The 24,722-nt window shown below is 47.4% G+C and overlaps 1 protein-coding gene across 1 annotated transcript in view; it reads right to left on the reverse strand.

Annotated features, from left to right (window-relative positions):
• hpse (heparanase) overlaps positions 1-24,722 on the reverse strand; it is a 62,216-nt gene that overhangs the window by 6,160 nt on the left and 31,334 nt on the right. Inside the window, exons 6-11 of the mRNA XM_072495446.1 lie at positions 22,910-22,957; positions 21,357-21,450; positions 19,636-19,742; positions 17,503-17,617; positions 14,840-14,967; positions 694-840 (exon numbers count right to left, since the gene is read on the reverse strand). Coding sequence (XP_072351547.1) covers positions 694-840; positions 14,840-14,967; positions 17,503-17,617; positions 19,636-19,742; positions 21,357-21,450; positions 22,910-22,957 — 639 coding nt within the window. The remainder of the gene's footprint in view (positions 1-693; positions 841-14,839; positions 14,968-17,502; positions 17,618-19,635; positions 19,743-21,356; positions 21,451-22,909; positions 22,958-24,722) is intronic.

Genomic DNA, 24,722 nt, shown 5'->3' on the forward strand with positions numbered 1-24,722 from the left:
TCTGCTGGCACTCCTGACCAGGACCTCTGCCTTCCACATAGCACTGTGAGAAGTGTTTGTATCTGGTAGCTAGCGCAGGCATCCTCCAACATGAAGGCAGAGACCAGAGATTTGTCATCTTCAAACAAGCAATTAGTACCTTGCTATGGCTTGTTTATGAATATATTTAGATAAAATAAGACTTTTGTGGCTGGTTCAAAAATAGAGTGCGTTATAGGTTGCGAGCATGCCCACCCATAGCTTCCCAGGGACCCATATTTATTTGCTTTTTGATTAATTGAGTTATAATTAGAAACTAACAATGTTATAAATTGCAACAATGCCCCTTTTTATGACTTCCAGACAAGGATACAAACGCAGGAGATAGAATATTTGCATAATATCGTCAGTTGCATTCTTGCCTCGGAATAAAAATAATGGGTGCAAGCCACATTTGAGCACCAAATCTAGGTAGTTCACTACTCGTCTTGTGTTCGTTGATGGCACATCAAGGGGTAGCAGCGGGGCAGGCAGTAAAAATGGTTGCCACAGAAAAGGCCCATAATTTGGCTTAATTCTTCAACTTGTTTCATATGAGAGAGAGCGAAGAGGGGAGAGAGAGAGCTCAAAACAGAAACATTGGCACAATGCTAAATATTTAGGTTTGGACAATCCAGGTTATTTCAAGTTGTTTAAAAACAAAGGGTTTCTTACTGGGAATATAATCCTTCCTCACTGTCGCCAGGTTGGAGCAAGAACTGAACAGTTTTGTTGAACACACTGCAACACAGGAGAACGTGTTTGTCTTGATCACTCAAATTTAAAACAAACATTGTTACTGATCCCTTTTGGTAGATTTGACTGAAAGTGAAAAAAAAAATTGGAATTAGTATTAATTGTAGATTCAGATTGTTCCGCTGCTCCTCCCAATCTGTAGCGTACACTCACATACTGTGGTTGCTAATAAGTGGCTCTCAATGTTTAGTTCCAATACCGTTTGCGAGGTGTGCAAGGAAACACACTCCTCAAAAGAAACAGTGACACACACACAGGGTAGCATTTAATGAAGCGGGCAGAGGCACTGGCCCGAGGCTTGTGATCACCGAAGGTGGGAGAGGGTTGCGGGGGAGTTGGCAGAAAGGGCAGGGGCGCGGCTCTCAGCTGGCATCCTCTTTCTGATGCCCAGGACCCCAATCAGGCACCGAGTGCCTTTGAATGAAGCACCCTGGAAACAACCCCAATAGGGGTTGGACATCTTTGGACATCTTGCACATCGAGTCCCTCAGCCACCGCTGGGTATAAACCAGCGGAGCTGGGGTGAGGCCTTTTAGTGGACATTAATTGCCCACTTAAGAGCCTCAGTTGGCGGCAGGGTAGGAGAGGCTGTCCACGAGTTTCTCCCTGCGAAACCATTGCAGGTTCCATCTGCAATCTTTCTGGAAAACTGAAACGTAAAAATAGCAAGATAAATAGCAAGCTGCTCTGATTTTTGTCCCAGCATAACCCAGTTACATTTAGATTGAGACAATTTCATCTCACCCTTCAGAATGAAAATAAAACACAAACCAAATTAATAATTGGATGGACTGCCAGTATTTTCAGATTTATACCTTGGAATTAGACTGTCCATCAATAACTATTGCACTGTTTCCTTCTCTCACAATTAACAGAAGCACAAGGTCCTGAAGTTTGACAGTGACTGAATGATCTTGCTGTAGAAATGTTCAGCATGTTCCTTTATTTTAATGGAAATATTAACTCATTTACTATCAATGGGTAACAGTGGGCAGCACGGTGGTGCAGTGGGTTAGCCCTATAGTCTCACGGCGCCGAGGTCCCAGGTTTGATCCCGACTCTGGGTCACTGTCCATGTGGAGTTTGCACATTCTCCCCGTGTTTGCATGGGTTTCGCCCCCACAACCCAAAGTAGTGCAGGCTAGGTGGATTGGCCACGCTAAATTGCCCCTTAATTGGAAAAAATAAATTGGGTCTTCTAAATTTTTTTTTTAAAATAAAAATAAATGGGTAACGGGCGACACGGTGGCACAGTGGTTAGCACTGTTTCCTGTGGCACTGAGGACCTGGGTTCGATCCCGGCCCCGGGTCACTGTCCATGTGGAGTTTGCTCATTCACCCAGTGCCTGCGTGGGTTTCACCCCCACAACCCAAAGATGTGCAGGATAGGTGGATTGGCCACACTAAATTGCCCCTTAATTGGAAAAAAATAATTGGGTACTCTAAATTTACTTTTAAAAATTATAAATGTGTGGGCAACACGGTGGCGCAGTGGGTTAGCCCTGCAGCGTCATGGCGCCGAGGTCCCAGGTTCGATCCCGGCTCTGGGTCACTGTCCGTGTGGAGTTTGCACATTCTCCTCTTGTTTGCGTGGGTTTCGCCCCCACTACCCAAAGATGTGCAGGTTAGGTGGATTGGTCACGCTAAATTGTCCCTTAATTGGAAAAAATTAATTGGGTCTTCTAAATTTTTTTAAAAATAAATTATAAATGGGTAACATTTAAAGTCAAAGAACAATTTAATTTAAGGCGTAAATTACATTGGCATCCTTGATTGTGTATTGCCAACTCACCCCCCCCCCCCCGCCCATTATAAATATGCATACAGGAATTTATAATGTAAACTGCTTATGTAAAAGTGTCACCCTGTAATTACACCCTCCTGCCAATGGTGGTGCCATAATACCTCAGTTTTGCATCTTCCACTCATCTAGGACAGTGGAGAAGTGCCATTAGGTCTCGCTATATAAATAAAAAAACTGAAATAATATAAAATCGAAGCATAATAAAAAGCGTAAAGATTGAACTGAATTACACTTGCATGCCCTGCACTCTAACCCCACATCATCTGAATAATAAACTTGGTTTTGACGCCTCATGTGCATATTAGTGGGGGTAAAGAGCAAGCCTTGGGCATCAATAAGGTTAAAAAGAACAACAGGGAATTGTTAGAAGAATGGGGTGGGGAAGGAAGGAATACTGAATCAGAGATCAGTAGATAGGGCCACAGTTGTACCTAATTTAATTCAATTTGGATTGTAGCAATCCAATAATATAGCAGAAAAAATATTATTAAGGTGTGTCTAACATTATCCTCGCCCCCTACTTGTTCAGTTTTGATCACAGAACCTCATAGAACATAGACAGAATGGATAGTTACTGATAAACCTTCCAAGGAAAGGGAAGATGCAGAGATAGTAGTCCACCCGAGATATTGGGTAGGGAGCAGCTTTTCCCCTTAGTTTTTAAAAAATATATATTTTATTAAAGTTTTTCGATCAAACAAAAACAAAATTTTCCCATTTTACAACTTTGTAATAATATATACATTGATCGTTTTTTAAATAAATAATATGCTAACTAACGGCAACTGCCAACAACAAAATAAGAAACAACAGAAATAGTAACTAAAATAGTAACTTCGTAAAATCTAATATAAATAACTAATATATAAACACACACATAAAACCCCTGAGGACCCAAATGAGTCCTCCCCCCCCCCTCCCCCCTGGGTTGCTGCTGGTACCTTTCCTATTTTCCCTTATTGCTCTGCGAGATAGTCGAGGAACGGTTGCCACCGCCCGGTGAACCCTTGAGCCGAACCTCTTAGTGCGTACTTTATCCGCTCCAATTTTATGAACCCTGCCATGTCGTTTATCCAGGCCTCCACACCCGGGGGTTTAGCTTCTTTCCACATAAGTAGAATCCTTCACCGGGCTACTAGGGACGCAAAGGCCAAAACATCGGCCTCTCTCGCCTCCTGCACTCCCGGCTCATCTGCAACCCCAAATATAGCCAACCCCCAGCCTGGTTCGACTCGGACCCCCACCACCTTTGAAATCACTTTTGCCACACCCACCAAGAACCCATGCAATACCGGACATGACCAAAACATGTGGGTGTGGTTCGCCGGGCTTCCCGCGCACCTCCCGCACCTATCCTCCACTCCAAAAAATCTACTCAGCCTTGCTCCAGTCATATGCGCCCTGTGTAGAACCTTGAATTGTATCAGGCTGAGCCTGGCACACGAGGACGAAGAGTTTACCCGACTTAGGGCATCTGCCCACAGCCCCTCCTCAATCTCTTCCCCCAGCTCCTCCTCCCATTTTCCCTTCAGCTCCTCTACCATCGTCTCCCCCTCGTCTCTCATTTCCCTATATATATCTGACACCCTACCATCACCAACCCATGCCCCCAAAATCACTCTGTCCTGGATCTCTTGCGCCAGGAGCTGCGGAAATTCCCTCACCTGTTGCCTCACAAATGCCCTCACTTGCATATAGCGAAATGCATTCCCAGGTGGCAACCCATATTTTTCTGTCAGTGCTCCCAGACTCGCGAACATCCCGTCTAAGAACAAGTCCTTCAATTTCGCAATTCCTGCTCGCTGCCACAATTTAAATCCCTCATCTATCTTTCCCGGGACGAACCTATGGTTGTTCCTTATCGGGGACCACACTGAGGCACCCGTCACTCCCTTATGTCGTCTCCACTGCCCCCAAATTTTCAGAGTTGCCTCCACCACTGGGTTTGTGGTGTATTTTTTCGGGGAGAACGGTAAAGGCGCCGTCGCCAGTGCTTTTAGGCTAGTTGCCCTACAGGACGCCATCTCCAGTCTTTTCCACGCCGCTCCTTCCCCTTCCCTCATCCACTTACATATCATTGACACGTTGGCGGCCCAATAATAATCACTTAGACTCGGCAGTGCCAGTCCCCCTCTGTCCCTACTGCGCTGCAGGAACCCCCTCTTTACTCTTGGGGTCTTTCCAGCCCACACAAAGCTCATAATACTCTTGTCCACCTTCTTAAAAAAGGCCTTTGTAATCAGTACAGGGAGGCACTGGAACACAAAAAGAAACCTCGGAAGGACCACCATTTTAACCGCCTGCACCCTGTCCGCCAATGACAGGGGCGCCATGTCCCACCTCCTAAAGTCCTCTTCCATCTGCTCTACCAGTCGTGCCAAGTTAAGCTTATGCAAGGTTCCCCAGTTCCTGGCCACCTGGATCCCTAAATACCGGAAATCCCTTGTTACCCTCCTCAACGGTAAATCATCTATTCCCCTGCCCTGTTCCCCGGGGTGCATCACAAACAGTTCACTCTTCCCCATATTCAATTTATATCCTGAAAATTCTCCAAACTCCCTGAGTGTCTGCATTATCTCAGGCATCCCCTCCACTGGGTCCGCGACATACAACAACAAATCATCCGCGTATAATGACACCCGATGCTCTTCTCCTCCTCTAAGTACCCCCCTCCACTTCCTAGAGCCCCTCAGCGCTATGGCCAATGGCTCAATTGCCAGCGCAAACAGTAACGGGGACAGGGGACATCCCTGTCTTGTACCCCTATATAGTCGGAAGTGGTCAGATCGTTGCCTATTTGTAATCACACTTGCCACCGGGGCCCTGAGTAGGAGCTGAACCCATCTAATGAACCCCTCTCCAAATCCAAATCTCCTCAGTACTTCCCACAGGTAGTCCCACTCCACTCTTTCTCTGCATCCATCGCCACCACTATCTCCCCCTCCGGTGGGGGCATCATCATCACCCCCAGCAGTCTCCGTATATTAGCATTCAATTGCCTCCCTTTAACAAACCCCGTTTGATCATCATGCACCACCCCTGGGACACAGTCCTCTATCCTCGTCGCCATCCCCTTGGCCAAAAGCTTGGCATCTATGTTCAAGAGGGAAATAGGCCTGTATGACCCGCACTACAGCGGGTCTTTGTCTCTTTTCAGGATCAGCGATATCGTCGCCTCCGACATCGTCGGAGGTAGTGTCCCCCTTTCCCTAGCCTCATTAAAGGTTCTCGTCAGAAGTGGGGCCAGCAGGTCCACGTATTTCCTATAGAACTCCACCGGGAACCCATCCGGTCCCGGGGCCTTCCCTGCCTGCATGTTCCCAATTCCTTTTACCACCTCCTCCACTTCAATCTGCACTCCCAGTCCTGTCATCTCCTGTTCCTCAACCTTTGGGAACTCCAGCTGGTCTAGGAAACGCATCATTCCCTCTTTCCCTTCCGGGGGTTGAGCCTTATATAGCCTCTCGTAAAATACCTTAAGCACCCCGTTCACCCTCTCCGCTCCCCGTTCCATCTTTCCCTCCTCGTCCCTAACCCTTCCGATCTCTCTCGCCGCCCCCCTCTTCCTAAGTTGTTGGGCCAGCAGCCGGCTCGCCTTCTCTCCATATTCATACTGCACTCCCTGTTGTTCCTCCATTGTGCCTCCGCCTTACCCGTGGTCAACAAGCCAAAGTCCGTGTGCAATCTCCGTCTTTCCCTGTATAGCCCTTCATCTGGAGCCTCCGCATATTGCCTATCCACCCTCAAAATCTCCCTCAACAATCTCTCCCTTTCTTTACCCTCTTGTTTCCCCTTATGGGCCCTTATGGAGATCAGTTCCCCTCTAACCACCGCCTTCAGCGCCTCCCAGACCACTCCCACCTGGACCTCTCCGTCATCATTAATCTCTAGGTACCTTTCAATACATCCCCTCACCCTTACACATACCCCCTCGTCCGCCAACAGTCCCATATCTAATCTCCAGAGTGGGCGCTGTTCCTTTTCCTCTCCTACTTCCAGATCTACCCAATGTGGTGCATGATCTGAAATGGCTATAGCCGAATACTCCTTTCTTGCCACCTTCGGGATCAGCGCCCTTCCCAGGACAAAGAAGTCTATCTGGGAGTACACTCTGTGGACATGGGAGAAGAAGGAAAACTCTTTACTCCTTGGCCTAGTAAATCTCCAGGGATCCACTCCTCCCATCTGCTCCATAAAGCCCTTAAGCACCTTGGCCGCTGCCGGCCTCCTCCCGGTCCTAGATCTGGACCGGTCCAGCCCTGGGTCCAGCACCGTGTTGAAGTCCCCCCCCCATTACCAACTTTCCCATCTCCAGGTCCGGGATGTGCCCCAACATACGCTTCATAAAGTTTGCGTCATCCCAGTTCGGGGCATATACATTCACCAGCACCACCGTCTCACCTTGCAATCTGCCACTCACCATCACGTATCTACCCCCACTGTCCGCCACTATGGTCTTCGCCTCAAACAATACCCGTTTCCCCACCAGTATTGCCACCCCTCTATTTTTCGCATCCAAGCCCGAGTGGAATACCTGTCCCACCCATCCTTTTCTTAATCTGACCTGATCCGCCAGTTTCAGGTGCGTCTCCTGAAGCATGACCACGTCTGCCTTTAGCTTCTTTAGGTGCGCAAGTACCCTTGCCCTCTTAATCGGCCCATTCAACCCTCTCACGTTCCACGTGATCAACCGGGTTGGGGGGCTCTTTACCCCCCCCCCCCCCTCCCCTCGTCGACTAGCCATCCCCTTTTTTAGACCAGCTCCTCGCCCGGTTCCCACGCACCCGCTTATCCCCCCGACGGCGCCCTCCCGTCCCGACCATCCCATCCCGTAACAGCTCCCCCTTCCCCTTAGCAGCAGCAACCCAGTTAACCCCCCCCCGCTAGATCCCTCTCTAGCTTAGTTGCTCCCCCCATATTTTTTCCGGAAGTCAGCAAGCTCTGGCTGACCTCGGCTTCCCCCGTTTATCCTTAGCCTCCCATTATGTGAGGCCCCCTCCTTCCTGCGCCCCCTTTTCCCGCCACAATTTCCATAGCGCGAGAACAAAGCCCGCGCTTCCCTCTCGGCCCCGCCCCTGATGGCGCAGCTCCCTCTCTCCTTCCCCCTCCCCTTCCCCACCGGCGCCCACATTTCTTTGTGTCCCCCCCCCTTCGAGGGGAAAGAAAATTTTCCCCCATCTGATTCACAGTCCCTTGCCTCCACCTCACTACTTCATTTCAAACACTCTTTCTCCAATCTAGTCCAACTTCTCTTCTTCAATAAATGTCCACGCCTCTTCTGCCGCCTCGAAGTAGTGGTGTTTACCCTGGTGTGTAACCCACAGTCTTGCCGGCTGCAACATTCCGAACTTCACTTTCCTCTTGTGGAGCACCGCTTGGCCCGATTGAAACTCGCCCTCCTTCTCGCCACCTCCGCACTCCAATCCTGATACACGCGGATAACCGCGTTCTCCCACCTGCTGCTCAGTGTCTTTTTCTCCCATCTCAGGACCATCTCCCTGTCCTTGTAGCGGTGGAACCTCACCACTATTGCTCGAGGTATTTCTCTTGCCTTTGGTCTTCTCACGAGGATACGCTCCCTCCACTTCCAGGGGGCCCGTCGGGGCCTCAGCTCCCATTAAGGTATGGAGCATCGTGCTCACATACGCCCCAACGTCCGCTCCCTCTGCCCCTTCGGGAAGACCCAAGATTCTTAAGTTCTTCCTCCTCGAGCTATTTTCCAGGGCTTCTAGTCTCTCCATACACCTCTTATGCAGTGCCTCGTGCGTCTCCGTCTTCACCACCAAGCCCTGTATCTCGTCCTCATTTTCGGCAGCTTTTGCCTTCACTCCACGGAGCTCCATCTCTTGGGTCTTCAGCGCCTCCTTTAACCCCTCAATTGCCTGCAGCATCGGCGCCAGCACCTCCTTCTTGAGCTCCTCCACACATCGCCGGAGGAACTCCTGCTGTTCCAGGCCCCATACCAACTGGCCTCCCTCCGCCGCCATCTTGCTTCTCACTTCCCTTCTTTGCCGCTGCTCCAGAGGATCCTCCGCAATCTGGCCACTATTATCTCTTCTGTCCATTCACATCCGGTGGGACTCCCTTCTATGTCGCCTCACAGTGGGTTTAGCCTTCGAAAATTGCCGTTGGGGCTCCCGATAAGAGCCCAAAAGTCCGTTAAAACGGGAGGTGCCGAAACGTGCGACTTAGCTGATCATTGCGGCACCCGGAAGTCCCTTTTCCCCTTAGTTGAAGGGTCAGGTATGAGGGGACACAAGTTCAGGGTCAGGAGGTTTAGTGGGGCGGGGGATTTGAGGAAAAGCTTTTTTTACCCGGAGGGCGGTGGCAGTCTGGAATGCACTGCCTGGGAGGGTAGTAGAGGCGGGTTGCCTCACCTCCTTTTAAAAGAACCTGGATGAGCACTTGGCATGTCTTAACATTCAAGGCTTTGGGCCAAGTGCTGGCAAATGGAACTCAGAAGGCAGGTCATGCGTGTTTTCCATGCGTTGGTGCAGACTCGATAGGCCGAAAGGCCTCTTCGGCACTGTATTATTCTTTCAATGTGAATAACCATAAAGAAAGTACTCAAAGGGTTAGAATCCATGAAAATTGATGAGTTACCCGGGCCAGATGGATTGTTTCCAAGGCTGCCGAGGAGGCCAGGGAGGAGATAGCAGATGCTCGGAGGATCCTCACAAGATAGAGTGGAGGTACCGGACGACTGGAGAAATGCAAACGTAGTTCCATTGTTTAAAACGGAATTGAAGGAAATGCCAAACAATTATAAGCCAGTTAATCTTACATCGGTGGTGGGCAAATTAGTAGAATTCACCTTGAGAGATAGGATTAACTGTCAAATAGAAAGACATGGACTAGTCAAGGATGGTCAACATAGATTTGTTAAAGGAAGGTCTTGCCTCACAAATTTTGATTGAATTCTGAGAGGAAGTGACAAGAAGGGTTGTGAAGGCAGTGCAGTGGATGTTGTGTACATGGATTTTCACAAGGTGCCACATGGTAGATTGGTCAAAAAAGGTAAAAGGCCATGGTATACAGGGCATGTGGCAAACTGGATAAAAAGTTGGCTTAGTAACAGGGAACAAAGGGTAATGGTCGATGGCTGCCCTTGCAATTGGAAAGTTGTTTCAAGTGGTGTTCCACAGGGCTCGGTGTTGGGACCCTTCCTGTTTGCGTTATATATTAACAGTTTGGACGTGAATAATGGGGGCACCATTGGGAAATTTGCAGACGACAGCAAGATTGGCAGAGTAGTCGATATTGTAGAGGATAGTTATAATCTCCAAAACGATATTGGTGGATTGGAGGAGTGGTGAGTACAGTGGCAGATGGATTTTAACACAGTGAAATGTGAGGTCATGCATTTAGGAAGGTCAAACAGTTGTAGGGAGTACACAATAAATGGGAATGTACTAAGAGGGGTAGATGAAGTGAGAGATCTTGGCGTACAGGTTCACAGGTCCCTAAAGGCAGCAGTTTAAGTAGACAAGGTTGTAAAGAAGACATATGGAATGCTCTCCTTCATTGGCAGAGTAAGGATACAATGTTGGAATTGTATAAAAATACAGGTGACGCCATAACTGGAGTTGTATGTGCAGTTCTGGTCACCACATTAAAGGAAGGACTTAATTGCTCTGGAGAGTGCGCAGAGGAGACTTACAAGAATGTTGCCAGGGCTAGAAAAGTGTAGCTACGAGGAGAGATTGGATAGGTTGGGGTTATTTTCCTTGGAACAAAGAAGGTTGAGGGGTCACTTGATTGAGGTTTTTCAAAATTGTGGGGAAGAGATAGAGTGGACAGAATAAAACAATTTCCCTTGGCGGAGAATTCTGGAACCAGAGGGATATAGATTCAAGTTAAGCGGCAGAAGGTGTAGAGGGGACGAGAGGAAGAACTATTTTATGCAGTAGGTCGTGGAGGTCTGGAATTCACTGCCCGAGTTGGTGGTGGAGGCAGAGACTCTGAACTCTTTAAAAGTACCTGATCTGCACCGGTGTTGTAAACTACAGGGCTATCGGCTGGGTGCAAGAAGGTGGGATTGGAAAGGGCACCTGGGTGGGCGTGGACAAGATGGGTCGGATGGCCTCCTTCTGTGCTGGAGCTTTTCTATGGTTCGAAGTAACGAAGTGTGAAATTTCTCCCTAAAATTTTATGGATCATTACAATCTACATTACCAAGCGCTTAAAACTAAAAGAGATCTAAATTGTTTAATCATTGCTAAATAATATAACAGTCGAGCTCCTCTGCACATGAATGATAGGCTGGTTCAAAAATCCTCTGGTCCATACCCACAAGAACCCTTTAGAATTTTTACAATCGACTTTCAAATCTCAGTAAAACTCAGCTGGGAAGATCATGATTTTCACTCCGCATGCATCCTACTTTAATACAGTGATTATAATTTAACAGCCCTTCATGGTTTTTAAAGAGCTTTGGGATGTTCGGAAGTCATGCTAAAACAAGTCTGTCTTTTTCATTCAGGCGGATGTGAAAGAATACAGGGCCCATTCTAACAAGATCCACCTAGGTTTAAATGAAACCTTGATAATATTCCGCCCTCAACTCCCATCACCAAGAACAGATTAGCGGCTTCTTGCTGTTTGTTGGGTTGGAAGGAGAAGGGTGCCACCAAGTATCTAATCAACAATGAACTAATCTGGAATGTGTGGTCAGACGTGATAGAACTTGGGTTTATAAATCCATGTTTACTTCATCAGCAAAAATAAAGAAACAGCTTTTGAAGTGGGATAATGTATGGAACCTTCTACTTAGCAGCAGCAAACACCAGTAATTCATGTGCTCCCCGATGAGGTATACATTAAAAACCTGCTTCACTGCACTTAGATGATTCTGGGCTTCGATTGAATGTTTTGTTTTAATAGAACCTGCATGCCTTCAATTCAGAATTACAGGGGCCTTTAAAGGCGAGGCCTGCTGAATGTATGATCTTCAGGTTAACTCTTCATTGAAATCTTTATGAAAAGAGTGCATTAAAGTACATGTCGAAGACAATTTAGATAGAGAACAAAACGTTTGCAAATTACACTTTCAAATAGCAGCAGGTGGCACAAAAGATCCCATGTCACAATTTTGAATAAGAGCAGTAGAGTTCTCCTCAATGTACTGGCCAACATTTTTCCATTAATCAATCTCACTCGGCAACACATTATCCCAACATCATCACCTTGCTATTTCACATTGTTTGCGGTGTTTCATACATTACAGTGACTACACCTTATTATAAGACCATCAGATGTTGGAGCAGAACTAGGCCATTCAGCCCATCGAGCCTATGCCGCCATTCAATGGGATAATGGCTGATCTGATATAATCAACCCCATTTTCCCACCTTATCCCCACAACCCTAGATTCCATTACTGATTAAAAATCTGTCTGTCTCAGCCTTGAACATACTTCCTTTGTTTTAGAATTTAGATTATCCAATTCATTTTTTCCAATTAAGGGGCAATTTAGCGTGGCCATTTAACCTACGAACATCTTTTGGGTTGTGGGGGCGAAACCCACGCAAGCACGGGGAAAATGTGCAAACTCCATATAGACAGTGACCCAGAGCCGGGATCGAACCTGGGACCTCGCGCCATGAGGCAGCAGCACTAACCACTGCGCCACCGTGCTGCCCTGCCTTGAACATACTTAACCACGCAGCCTCTACAGCTCTCTGTGGTCCACAACCCTCTTAAGAGAAGAAATTCCTTCTCATCTCTTGCTCCACACATGCTGCCCGACTAGGTTTTTCCAGCTTTTTCTGTTTTTGTTTCAGATCCCAGCGTCCGCAGTTTTTGTTTTGCTTTTATTCAAAAGTACTTAATTGTCTGGAAGGTGCATTGGGGCACCGAGGTTGTGAACGGTGCTATAGAAATGCAAGTTATTTCTTTCTTCTTAAGTAGGCATGGGATAAGGTAGACGTTTTAAATCAATAAACAGAGGTAAATGAAATGCTGGTCATTAATCTGGACCTTCTGCGGGCAGCACGGTGGCACAGTGGTTAGCATTGCTGCCTCAGGACTTCCGGTGACGGCGGGCGGGAGGCGGCCGCACAATGGAGGGCTCCCGTTCGGGAACGGCATTTTCGGGGCTTTAAGCCCGGTCCCAGGGTCCACGGAGGCGCCAGAGCAGGGAGAAGGCACGGAGGAGGCACAGTGAAGGCACAGGAAAAAAAAGAAAAATGTCGAGGGTGAGCAAAAAAAACGGCAGTTAGAAAAACAGCTGAAGGTCCGTCGGGGAGTGGAAAGGTCACCGCGGGGTCACCAAGGAAAATGGAGGCTGGAGCACCAGGGGAGGCCGCATTGCTTACGGCTGAAGAAATAACTAAGGTGATGGCGGCGCAATTCGAAAAGCAGTTGGCGCAGATTGCGAAATGCATGGAGACGGTGAGGAAGGAGATGAGGGAGGTTTTGAGTGTGCTGGTGGAGGAGGCGGTTTCCCCGGTGAGGACGGAGGTGGCGAGCGCAGTGGCGGAGGTGCGAGCGCAAGGGGAGGCGCTGAAGGAAGCGGAGGAGACGTTATTGCAGCACGGTGATCAACTTGCCTCGATGGGGAAAGAGATGCGGAAGGTGATGGGCACTAACAAGGATCTGCGAGGAAAAATGGAAGACCTGGAAAACAGATCCAGGCGACAGAATTTGAGGATTGTGGGGCTGCCCGAAGGAGTTGAAGGACCGAAGCCGACTGAGTATTTTGCCGCGATGCTGGCAAAACTATTGGGGGAGGGGAAGGATCCCTCCCGATATGAACTGGATCGGGCTCATCGGTCGTGGAGGCCTGTACCAAAGGCGAGTGAGCCACCAAGGGCAGTGACTCTGTGCTTCCGTAGGTACAGTGTGAAGGAGAAGGTCCTGAGCTGGGCCAAGCAGAAGCGGGTGGTGCAGTGGGCTGGAGCTGGTATACGTGTATACCAGGACTTTAAGGTGGAGCTGGCGAGGAGGCGGGCTGCCTTTAACCTGATGAAGAGGGCACTGTACATTAGAAAGGTGCGGTGCGGCATTGTATATCCAGTGAAGCTGAGGGTGACTTACAAGCTCAGGGACTTTTATTTTGGAACGGCGGAAGCAGCGGAGGAGTTTGTGAAAGCAGAAGGACTGTGGCAGAAACTGACAAATTGAGGAATGGCCATGTGCCGATGTAACCTCATGACTGTATTTTCTTCTTTTTTGTATCACTGCGCGCGGGTGTAGAGACTAAAGGAGCCAATGTGGTATATATTTGGACAAGGGAAGGGACGGGACTTTCACTCTAAATGAGGGCTCTTTGTGGTGTAGGTGGATATGCGGGGTTGGTGTGCTAAAAGGGGATCTTTGGGCTTTCCTAGGGCCGGGCAAGGGGGAAAGGGACCTGGGCGGGGGGCCTCCACGCTGGCCGGTTTAAGTCGGCCAGTGAACGGGAGTGAGGTGGGGGGGGAGGGGCTGCGGCCATCGGAGCCTGGCAGAACAGGGTCCGAGTGGTCTAGCCGGGGTGGAAAGTTGGGGGGGAAGGAACCGAGGTTGGGAGGAGGAGTTTTACAAGAGGCAGTGGACGGGAGGAGCTGGAGACTTGGGGTGGGGGGGCTGTGTAAGATTAAGGGTGACTACGGGTAATCCCTGATTCCTTTTTGTCATTTGTTTATGTAAACATGCGGGTTGAGGTTTGGGGGTTGGTGGGTAGATGGGATCGTTGTTATTATGGGGACTGACATATCTTGCTGATTATTGTTTATTGTTGATGGATGTAAATGTGGGAGAAAATGTGAAAAAGGAGGCGAATAAATTTTTTTTAAAAAAAGCACTGCTGCCTCATGGCGCTGAGGTCCCAGGTTCGATCCTGGCTCTGGATCACTGGCTGTGTGGAGTTTGCACATTCTCCCCATGTTTGCGTGGGTTTCGCCCCCACAACCCAAAAGATATGCAGGTTAGGTGGATTGGCCATGCTAAATTGCCCCTTAAATTGGAAAAAATGAATTGGGTACACTAAATTTATTATAAAAAATATTAATCTGGACCTTCTGTCATGACGGTTATGAGAACAGCAGCAACCAGTTGGTGCATCCCATTCAAATAAGCTCAAAGAACAATACAGCATAGGAACAGGCCCTACGGCCCTCTAAGCCTGTGCTGATCACGAGTCCCATCTAGACCAACTGCCTGTATCCTATACCCATCTATTCATGTGCCGATCCAGATAAGTCTTAATGGTTGCTAACGTATCTGCCTCAACCACCACTGGGCCAGTATTAGTGGAGAAAAGTATTGAGGGGGATTCTTTACCTATGGGGGTTGGTACAATGCATGTACACACGCAGTGTCCCATTGTTGGCTGCATCTCCGTGCACTGCAGATACATTCAGCACCTTGGCGCCCACGAGCTTTTTGTAAATGAAAGAAAGCCAATAATCCTGCACAAAATCAGAAACAAAGATTACATACATGTGTTTGAATCAGGAATTTCTAAAAACCAGAAGACAAGTACTAAACTGTTAAGATGTTGAAAGAGGGAGGGAGGGGGGAAGGGGGGTCTTTCTGGGGGGCATTTGAGCAAGAAAATACATGAATGATCCAGAAAATCGAATTGCCATGTTCATGTCTTGCTATGCGAGCTTTCTTTCTTTTGTGTGAAAGAGGCGATGATTCACTTTCTTAAGTACAATCATGTGGTTTGCTTGGCTACGTCAGTGGGAAGTCAAGAGCTAACCACTTTGCCCTTGGGTATAGTTTCATAGAATTTACAGTGCAGAAGGAGGCCATTCGGCCCATCGAGTCTGCACCGGCTCTTGAAAGAGCACCCTACCCAAGGTCAACACCTCTGCCCCATCCCCATAACTCAGTAACCCCACCCAACACTAAGGGCAATTTAGCATGGCCAATCCACCTAACCTGCACATCTTTGGACTGTGGGAGGAAACCGGAGCACCCGGAGGAAACCCACGCACACACGGGGAGGATGTGCAGACTCCACACAGAACGTGACCCAAGCCGGAATCGAACCTGGGACCCTGGAGCTGTGAAGCAATTGTGCTATCCACAATGCTACCGTGCTGCCCATGAAGTGGCATATATTCAAGACTGAACAAGGCCAGCAGATTTCCTTCCCTGAATGATATTAATGAACTCAAACTTTTTTTGTTTTTTGAAAAGAACAACTAATCCCTTGGTTATGTGGTCACCACTTTTATTTCACATTTTATTTAATTACATAAATTTAAATTCCCCAGTAGCTGTGTGGGAGTTGAACTGCCATCTCTCGATCATTAATTCAGGTCTGCAGATTCCTAGGTCAGTGATGTAACTACTGTGGTACCACACACCCTAGTAATGCTGAATTGAATGAGACCTCAAATCCCAGCCTGGCAGCTTGAGAACTCATATGCAAAACAAAAAAAAAGGAAATCGAAAAGATGCCTTTGGAAAAATTACCGCAAAGCTGCTTCATATGGTAATACTAGAAATGCATGTGCCTGGGGCAGCATGGTGGCACAGTGGTTAGCACAGCTGCCTCACGGCACCGAGGTCCCAGGTTCGATCCCGGCTCTGGGTCACTGTCCGTGTGGAGTTTGCACATTCTCCCCACAACTGAAAGATGTGCTGGGTAGGTGGAATGGCCAGGCTAAATTGTCCCTTAATTGGAAAAATGAATTGGGTACCCTAAATTTATTTTTTTAAAAAAGAAATGTATGTGCCTGGCGTTGCCGCAAAACCCGGCCATTAAACACCTACCAGCAATTCAAGAAGCATTGCCATCTCAATCTTGAGGGTAGTGAGGTATAGACAATAAATGCCAGTGTTGTCAGTGACGCCCACATACCAACATTTTATTTTAAAACAACTAAAATGGAGAGTAATGTACCAAAAGTGTAAACTCTTTGGTAATGTTCTATTTATCCAATGAGTTGCCCATTTTGTCAAAAGTATCAGATAATTAGGAACCAAATCCGAATACATAATATCATGTTTCCTCATTTAGACCAGAAGACCTAGGAGCAAATAGGCTATTCGGCCCATTGAGTCTGCTCCACCATTCAATGAGATCATGGCTGATCTGAAATAATCCTCAACTCCACTTTTCCGACTTATAACCTTTGATTCCCTTAACCCTCCCTGGGACGGCCGGCTGTATACAGAATCAATGTGAGGGTGGCAAGCTTGTGTGATGTGGTGGGCTGAGTTCACCACACTCTGCAGTTTCTAGACTAAGGTCATGTGACCTGTGACTCAGATATAAAGGGAGACACATCTGGCCACTTGGAAAAGAATATTGAGAGGGTAATACAAGTGAACGGTCAGTGCGAGGTGCAAGTTCCAGAGTAGTAGTTAGCAGACTCCATGATAACGTGCTCTGTATCAGATTGCTATCTTAACACACAAGACTCAATAAAAGATTCTGGTAACAGTGCCAAGGAAGCCCAGCCAACCACGCCCACATGTTCTGGTCTTGCCCCAGACTTTCTGGGCACTGGACAGCCTTCTTCGAAGCAAGGTCCAAAGTGGTGGGGATGAGGGTGGAGCCATGCCCAAAAGTGGCGGTCTTCGGGGTATCAGACTAGCCAGATCTCTTCATGGGGAGGAGGGCAGTCGTCTTGCCTTTGTCTCACTGATCGCCCACCGTAGAATCCTGCTCGGTTGGCGATCAGCAGCACCACCTAAAGCTGCAGACTGGCTGTCCGACCTATCAGAATTTCTCAAATGGGGAAAATCAAATTCACCATCCGTGGGTTGGAAGAAGGCTTCCACAAAACATGGGAGCCATTCACCCGGCTGTTCCAAGACCTGTTTGTGGTCAACACATAAATAAATAAATAGCCAGTAGCCAGGGAGAAGTAGCCAGTACAAGATAGAAAGAGGAAAGCGAGGGAGGACCGGGGGAACGCAAGTGCTTTTTTTTGATACTTTGCATCATAAAAAGGCAATCTCTTACTTCCTTAAACAATACGTACAGGCAATGGGTCAAGCATCCTATCCACCAGCTGGTAAAATCCTGCACCAAACAAAGCCTGTCTGATAACAACATCAATGCCCAATTTAGCCGACAGTCCAAGTTTGTCCAACCACCTGTAAAACAATGCAGAGTGGATGAGGAGATAGGCTGATCAAATCTGCTCAAAAGATGAAATACTCTTCTTAAAATTCAGCATATACAGGTATTTTCGAAGTGTGTACAGATAGTGGGTGTTAACTATGGGTTCGCTTGGGCCCCTAGAAATACACACAGACTAAAATAATAATCGTTGAGTTGGGGATATCTGCCTGTGATGCATTGATCTATAAAATAAAAGTGAGTAGAATTTGGCTCGATTTAAGGTGGCACACTGGTTAGCACCGCTGCCTCACAGCGCCAGGAACCGGATTCAATTCCGGCCTCGGAGGACTGTGTGGAATTTGCACTTTCTCCCAGTGTGTGCGAGGGTTTCCTCCGGGTGCTCCGGTTTCCTCCCACAGTCCAAAGATGTGCAGGATAGGTGGATCGGCAATGCCAAAACTGCTCCTTAGTGTCCAAAAGTTGTGTAGATTAGGTGGGGTTACAGGGATAGGGTGGGGGAGTGGGCCTAGGTAGGCCGCTCTTTCAGAGGGTCAGTGCAGACTCGATGGGCCAATTAGCCTCTTTCTGCACTGTAGGGAATCTGTAGTTCTACGATGGTTTTCTGAATTGAAACACTAAGAGATGCGAGTAGCAGACTCCAAAGCAATGAAGCTCAAGCTTCCCACAGAATTGTAAGCCAGACTGAGTTAGGATAGCAAAATGTTCAATTCCCCATGCTAATTAGCAATTCTAAATTGTAATAGTGACAGGAAGAGTATAAATCTCAGCAGCGCCATCCCAAGCATGCCAATCAGGGAAGGGGATATAATTAATCAGGATTTCAATTACCAATTGCAATCCTGCAACATCTTTTGGAAGCGTGTTGTAGATGTTTGGGGGGGGGGGGGGGGGGGGGGGTTGATGATGCAAAGACAGGATTGACTTTGGCTGTGATTCAGCGAAAAAGATGTTCTAGCAAGTCGGGGCTCACACATGAAGAATGGCCAGTTGGCTGAGGTACTGGAGGGCGATTGTCATCCATGCAGCCAAACTTCACTTTGCAAGGAGTCAAGGCCTGATGAGTATCCCAAGTCTCCTAGGTACCGGCTGGTAATTCTACTGCCGTTGTTTCATCTGGAGATAGATACACATTTTCGCAGTTTGCCATTTGGGCAGCACGGTAGCATTGTGGATAGCACAATTGCTTCACAGCTCCAGGGGCCCAGGTTCGATTCCAGCTTGGGTCACTGTCTGTGCGGAGTCTGCACATCCTCCCCGTGTGTGCGTGGGTTTCCTCCGGGTGTTCCGGTTTCCTCCCACAGTCCAAAGATGTGCAGGTTAGGCGGATTGGCCATGATAAATTGCCCTTAGTGTCCAAAATTGCCCTTAGTGTTGGGTGGGGTTACTGGGTTATGGGGATAGGGTGGAGGTGTTGACCTTGGGTAGGATGCTCTTTCCAAGAGCCGGTGCAGACTCGATGGGCCGAATGGCCTCCTTCTGCACTGTAAATTCTGTGATAATCTATGATTTGAGTCATTTTTGAACCGCGTCCAAATAGGGTTCGCGCAAAACTACAGGGGGGGGGGGGAAGAGTTTAAAAATATTGATAAGATAATAAAGAAGGTTTTAAGGCCGATTCAGTGTGAGGGACACAGTCTGAGGATTGGGAGGGCAAGATTTCCCAGTGAACTAGACTTTCACCTCCAGTTTAATTGGTGCAATTCAGTCAGACCACGGAGTGAAAGTTTCTCAAGCTATCAAGGTCCTACATCAATTGGGTTTAGGTTACCTCAAACCAGCTTCAACGCAAGGTAAGTGTCACAATGTCCACCTGTGGAGAAGGGCTAGCTGAAGGGATAGCTGAACATCTGCGCAGATGCAGCAGGGTGACCTTCTGAGAGTGAACTTAACCCACGTTTTGCAGCAGACTAGAAGAGTTGTAATCTACATCTGGTTTCAGATTCAGATGCAAATGTGTTTACCATTGCGCTAAAAATAACAGGAATCAGTCTCCAAGTGACTTACAGGATAATAGATGTTTCCTACTCACATAAAACCAGCTACATATTTGTCTGAGAGATCAGGAGCGCCTCCTCCAAAAGCTGAACTGGTCTCCCCTAACCACACCTTCTTATCAGGAGCAATTTTAGATGCAACCTGTGGTGAGGGAAGAATAAGAGGTCATGTTAATGTATAGATCAATACCATTAGTTGATGTACCGTACAAAGAAATTGTAGCATGAATTGCTCCATGAGACAGTGGGCAAGACTTTAAGGTCAAAAGTTGGTGTGTAACACGCAATCACCAGCTCTCAAACTCCCACTGCCAATTAATGTTCACTTGGGCGTTGATTGGCAATGGGCGGGACCTCTGCCCACCCTTGGAAAAATAGTCCCATCCAGGAGGGTGGTCGGCCAATCAGATCTTCAACCTGGCCAGGCACCGCACTGCAGTGGCCAGAATTGGTACTACAGTGCTCTGCCTGGAACCAAGTTGCGGGACCGTGGCAAAGGTGGGGTTCCCATCCATTAATTCCCCAACCGCCTCAGAATGCTTGGGAGGAGGAGTGTAAAATTCTGTCCCGTAAGTCTGAGAAGCTAAGAAGTGTTGGGACTTAGATCTGATATTTCACTTGCTGGAACACCTCAGTGCACTGAGAGATCAGGACACCATTTTTAAATGGCATACTGATCTCTCGACCTCCCGACATGACCCCCAACCCCCAAGCCCCTACTCACTATAAGGTGGGGTCACTGGCCACCCCCCCGCGCACCCGTATTGGGCACCAGCCGACCTGATCACCGCTGCACAAAAAATGCCAGCTTGGCAGTGCCATCCTGGCACCTTGGCAGTACCAGGCTGGCACCCAGGTGGCACTGCCAGGGTGCTAGGCTGGCAGCACCATGGTACCCAGATGGCACCAACAGTGCCAGGGTACCACCCTTTCCTGATGGCATGCACGTGGGGGACTCCAATCCCCTGGGAGACCTTGGACGAGTGCCATTCCATCTGGTCCCCACTTGTGAACACTAGCACTGAATGGCGCTTGCCTGAGGTCTCCAAGGCGAGGGAGTTAGATCCGACTCCTTGGTTAGATCTCGGGAACGCATATTAGAGTGAGACTAGCTTTCTCACTCTACTATACAGATTGCCAGAAAGTGATCCCGCCCACAATTCCGTAAATCGCGTTAGATCCCGCGAGGAGGGCGGCACGGTGGTGCCGCGGTTAGCACTGCTGCCTCACAGCGCTGAGGCCCTGGGTTCAATCCCGGCCCCGGGTCACTGTCCATGTGGAGTTTGCACATTTTCCCTGTGTCTGTGTGGGTCTCACACCCACAACCCAAAAATGTACAGGCCAGGTGGATTAGCCACTCTAAATTGCCTCTTAATTGGAAAAAAAAATGTCAGTGTTTTAAAATTTTAAAAAAAAAATAAATAAATAAAAAGATCTCTCGAGGCATGGCGGGCAGGGTAGATCCTGATGTGGGATCTCCCAGCTTCTAATGGTCGCGTTGCCCCACGCTGCTTTTCGGGCGCAATGTGACCGGTAAATCCCGCCCATGGTTTCTGCAGCGAGGTAGCAGTGACAACTGAGCAATATAAACACTGCTGCAAACCGTCCTTCAATTATTTATATTTTGTAGCAGATTTTCTAATCTTTAGTTATAACTTTCCATTATTACCAAACATCTGGCAGTGGGGAAGGGTTACATTTTTAACTTCCGTCAGTCATGCATTTTGCTTGATGTTGAAAATGAATGTTTGCTTACCTCAAAAATTTGATTAATTTTAAGCACGAGGCTGTCCAACACCTGGGGGCTGAGGAAGTCTTTCAGCGATGCATTCCGCCCATTCACATAATAACTGGAAAAGGATGGAGCATTTTATTGAGACTGCATGCATTTCAGAGGACATTAGTAATGCACGTCAGTATGTTTGCCGTTCGTCCCATTATACTTAGGAATATTGAACAGTGCAGATGGAGAGACCTTTTCTATTCATCAAAATGGTCAAAGGATCACAGACGTCAATGTCCCACTTTTTTCCTCACATATCTTTCCAAGATCCCCATCAGCCAAAAGGTGTATCCATTATTTCTAAAATTTGTCATCCATATTCACCGAGCTTCGGTGTAGGATGTCATAGCTTTTTAAACTCTGTATTCAATGTCTCCAGCTTTGGTGTTCCTTTCGTTCTACAGCTCGTGTTAAAATATATTGATAATCATAGAATCTACAGTGCAGAGAGGCTATTTGGCCCATTGAGTCCGCACCAGCCCTTGGAAAGAGCATCCCACTTAAGCCCACACCTCCACCCTATCCCCAAAACCCAGTAACCCCACCTAACCTTTTTGAACACGAAGGGCAATTTAGCATGGCCAATCCACCTAACCTGCATATCTTTGGACTGTGGGAGGAAACTGGAGCACCCGGAGAAAACCCACGTAGATATAGGGAGAACGTGCAGACTCTGCACAGACAGTGACCCAAGCCGGAAATCGAACCTGGGACCCTGGAGCTGTGAAGCAACAGTGCTAACCACTGTGCTACCATGCCGCCCATATTGATAATATTGAACATCCTTTTGCTCTCCAGTTTCAGACTGTAACTACCTCAGCAACATCACCTCCAGGTCACGTAAATACGTTCAATGCCCATTGTCTCTCCTCAAAGCCCAATCCCAATGATCAAATTCAGTTACTCTACATTATGCTTCCTCCAAATTCCAGATGTTTACCCATTTGGATCAATACCCAGAACTTTGCAGAATTGTCAAGATGAGGGAAGTGCAGTGGCACAGCGGTTAGCACTGCTGTCTCGCAGGTGCCAGGGATCCGGGTTCAATTCCAGCCTTGGGCAACTGTCTGTGTGGAGCTTGCACTTTCTCCCTGTGTCTGTGTGGGTTTCCTCCCACAGTCCAAAGATGTGCAGGTTAGGTGGATTGGCCCTGCTAAATTGCCCCTTGGGTGTCGAACGTTTTGCAGATTGGGTGGGGTTACTGGGATAGGGCGGGGGCAGCGGGCCTAGGTACGGTGCTCTTTCAGAAGATCAGTGCAGACTCGATGGGCCGAATGGCCCCCTTCTGCACTGTAGGAATTCTATGATTCTATGGTGGAACAATGCTTGCACTAACATTACAGATCACTTGCTGGACTTGTGCCGCATTCCCTCTTCTCAAGGGAAATGCAACCTACATGATAGGAAAGCGCAACCTACTCAATTCTCCAAGTCACCAAATGCAGTGAATATTTAGTATAGTTGTCCAGCCGGAACTACCCCCCCCCCCCACCCTCCCCCTCCCCAAGCACAAAAAGGTTACCTACTGATGCCAGGTGATTGCATCAAGCACTTTCCCTCCAGTTTTAAGAAACCTATGATAAAATAAGGGAAAATATTGGTTAAAAATCATTTTGGAACAAAACAAAAACCCCAGAATGTCTTACTATTTCAAACTGCTGGACCCGGGAACAGACACACAAGTTGTCCTTGATGTCCTGACCCTTTCCCCGAGCTTGACATTGAGGATTGGCTTAGTGCACTGCTGATCTCAGCCGTCACCACGCCCTCCTTAAGTGCACGTGGGAGATTCGTTGCCTGATAATCAAGAATTGAGATGGCATAAATGGGAGCTATTCTAAATGTTACAGTTGCAAATGTTTTTAAAAGTGCACTAACAAACCCTATCAAGTAGATTTGATGCGTAGGAAACAATTCTATGATTGTCTAGTTCCAATTTGTGAGCCGAATCATTTTTTCAGAAAGGGAGGTCTGCCATCATAGTCGACGAAGGAGCATGGGAGCACCCTCTAATGTCTTTGTCAATACTTGTCCCTCATCATAACTAAATTATATTAATTGGTCAGTTGCCTCACACTGTTCCTGGGATTCGCTGTGTTTCCCTATATTTAAATGGTGACACCACTTCAGTATTTTATTGGCTGTGACGCACTTTGGCATGTTCTGTGGACGTGAAGTTATACACGTGCAACTTCCCTCTTTTCTTTATTCCAAAATCCTTAATTGGCCCATTGTAGAAGTGAGGGCTCGGTGTTCATAAATTTACTGCTTGAATATCATCCATTTACTTCAATGTTGGGCCATCCAGAACCCCATGAGGGTAGAGAATTCCAAAGGTACACAAAGAAGTTTCTTCTCAGCTCAGTCCCAAATGATCGGCCCCATATTCTGAGATTGTGGCCACCGTGTTCTAGATTCCCAAACCAGAGGTAGCAATGTGGTTGACTCTTAAATGCCCTCTGAAATGGCCCAGCAAGCCATTCAGTTCAAAGGCAATTAGGGCAATAAATGCTGGCCCAGCCAGCGAGGCTCACATCCCATGAATTATTTTTAAAAAATCTGCGTCTACCCTGTCAAATCCCTTCAAAATCCTGGCTGTTTCAATGAGATCACCTCTCATCCTTCTAAACCTCCAGAGAATATAGATTCAATTTACTCAGCCTCTCATCCCAGGAAACAACCAATCAAACAAATTCTTGAAATGCCACCATGGGTTTTCCTTTCCTATATAAATAAAAGCAAATTACTGCAGGTGCTCGAATCTGAAATCAAAAGAGTTTCGGAGATATCGAAGAGATCAAACGTAGACTTGGTGAGATTTTCCAGCATTTTCTCTCTTTGGGCTCTTTTCCTATGTACCACTTCATTGGAGGAGCAGTTGAAAGGTCGATCCTTATTGTAGTGATCTGTATATCTGATGGTATATGAAAGGTTAACAACTGCATCACAGTGTTAGCCAACCACTAGATGGCAGCACTAGATTCAGGTATATAAACTGAACCTGGAAGATCCTCCCCCTCTTCGAACCAGGAGTAACTAGACAGCAGCATGTTAGAGAGATACAGCTTAGCTGGTACGTGTAGTTAAACATAGTTAATACTTCTGATTTGCTTTATCACCAGTTATAATTATGTAGAGTGAACAAACTCATGAGTATTTATATTCGTTATTCATTAAATGTTATTTGCTTTAAATTGAAGATTGGTAGTTTCATTGAAATCTAACCATCAGATCATTCTGGAAGTAAAGCAAAAAGTAACGACTTATTACGATCATGTAATATAACACTAATGAACGCACAAAATCACTGGAAATTAACAAGTGTAAAGTCATGGGGGA

The sequence above is a fragment of the Scyliorhinus torazame genome, chromosome 3, assembly GCF_047496885.1.
Source record: "Scyliorhinus torazame isolate Kashiwa2021f chromosome 3, sScyTor2.1, whole genome shotgun sequence".
Classification (NCBI taxonomy): Eukaryota; Metazoa; Chordata; class Chondrichthyes; order Carcharhiniformes; family Scyliorhinidae; genus Scyliorhinus; species Scyliorhinus torazame.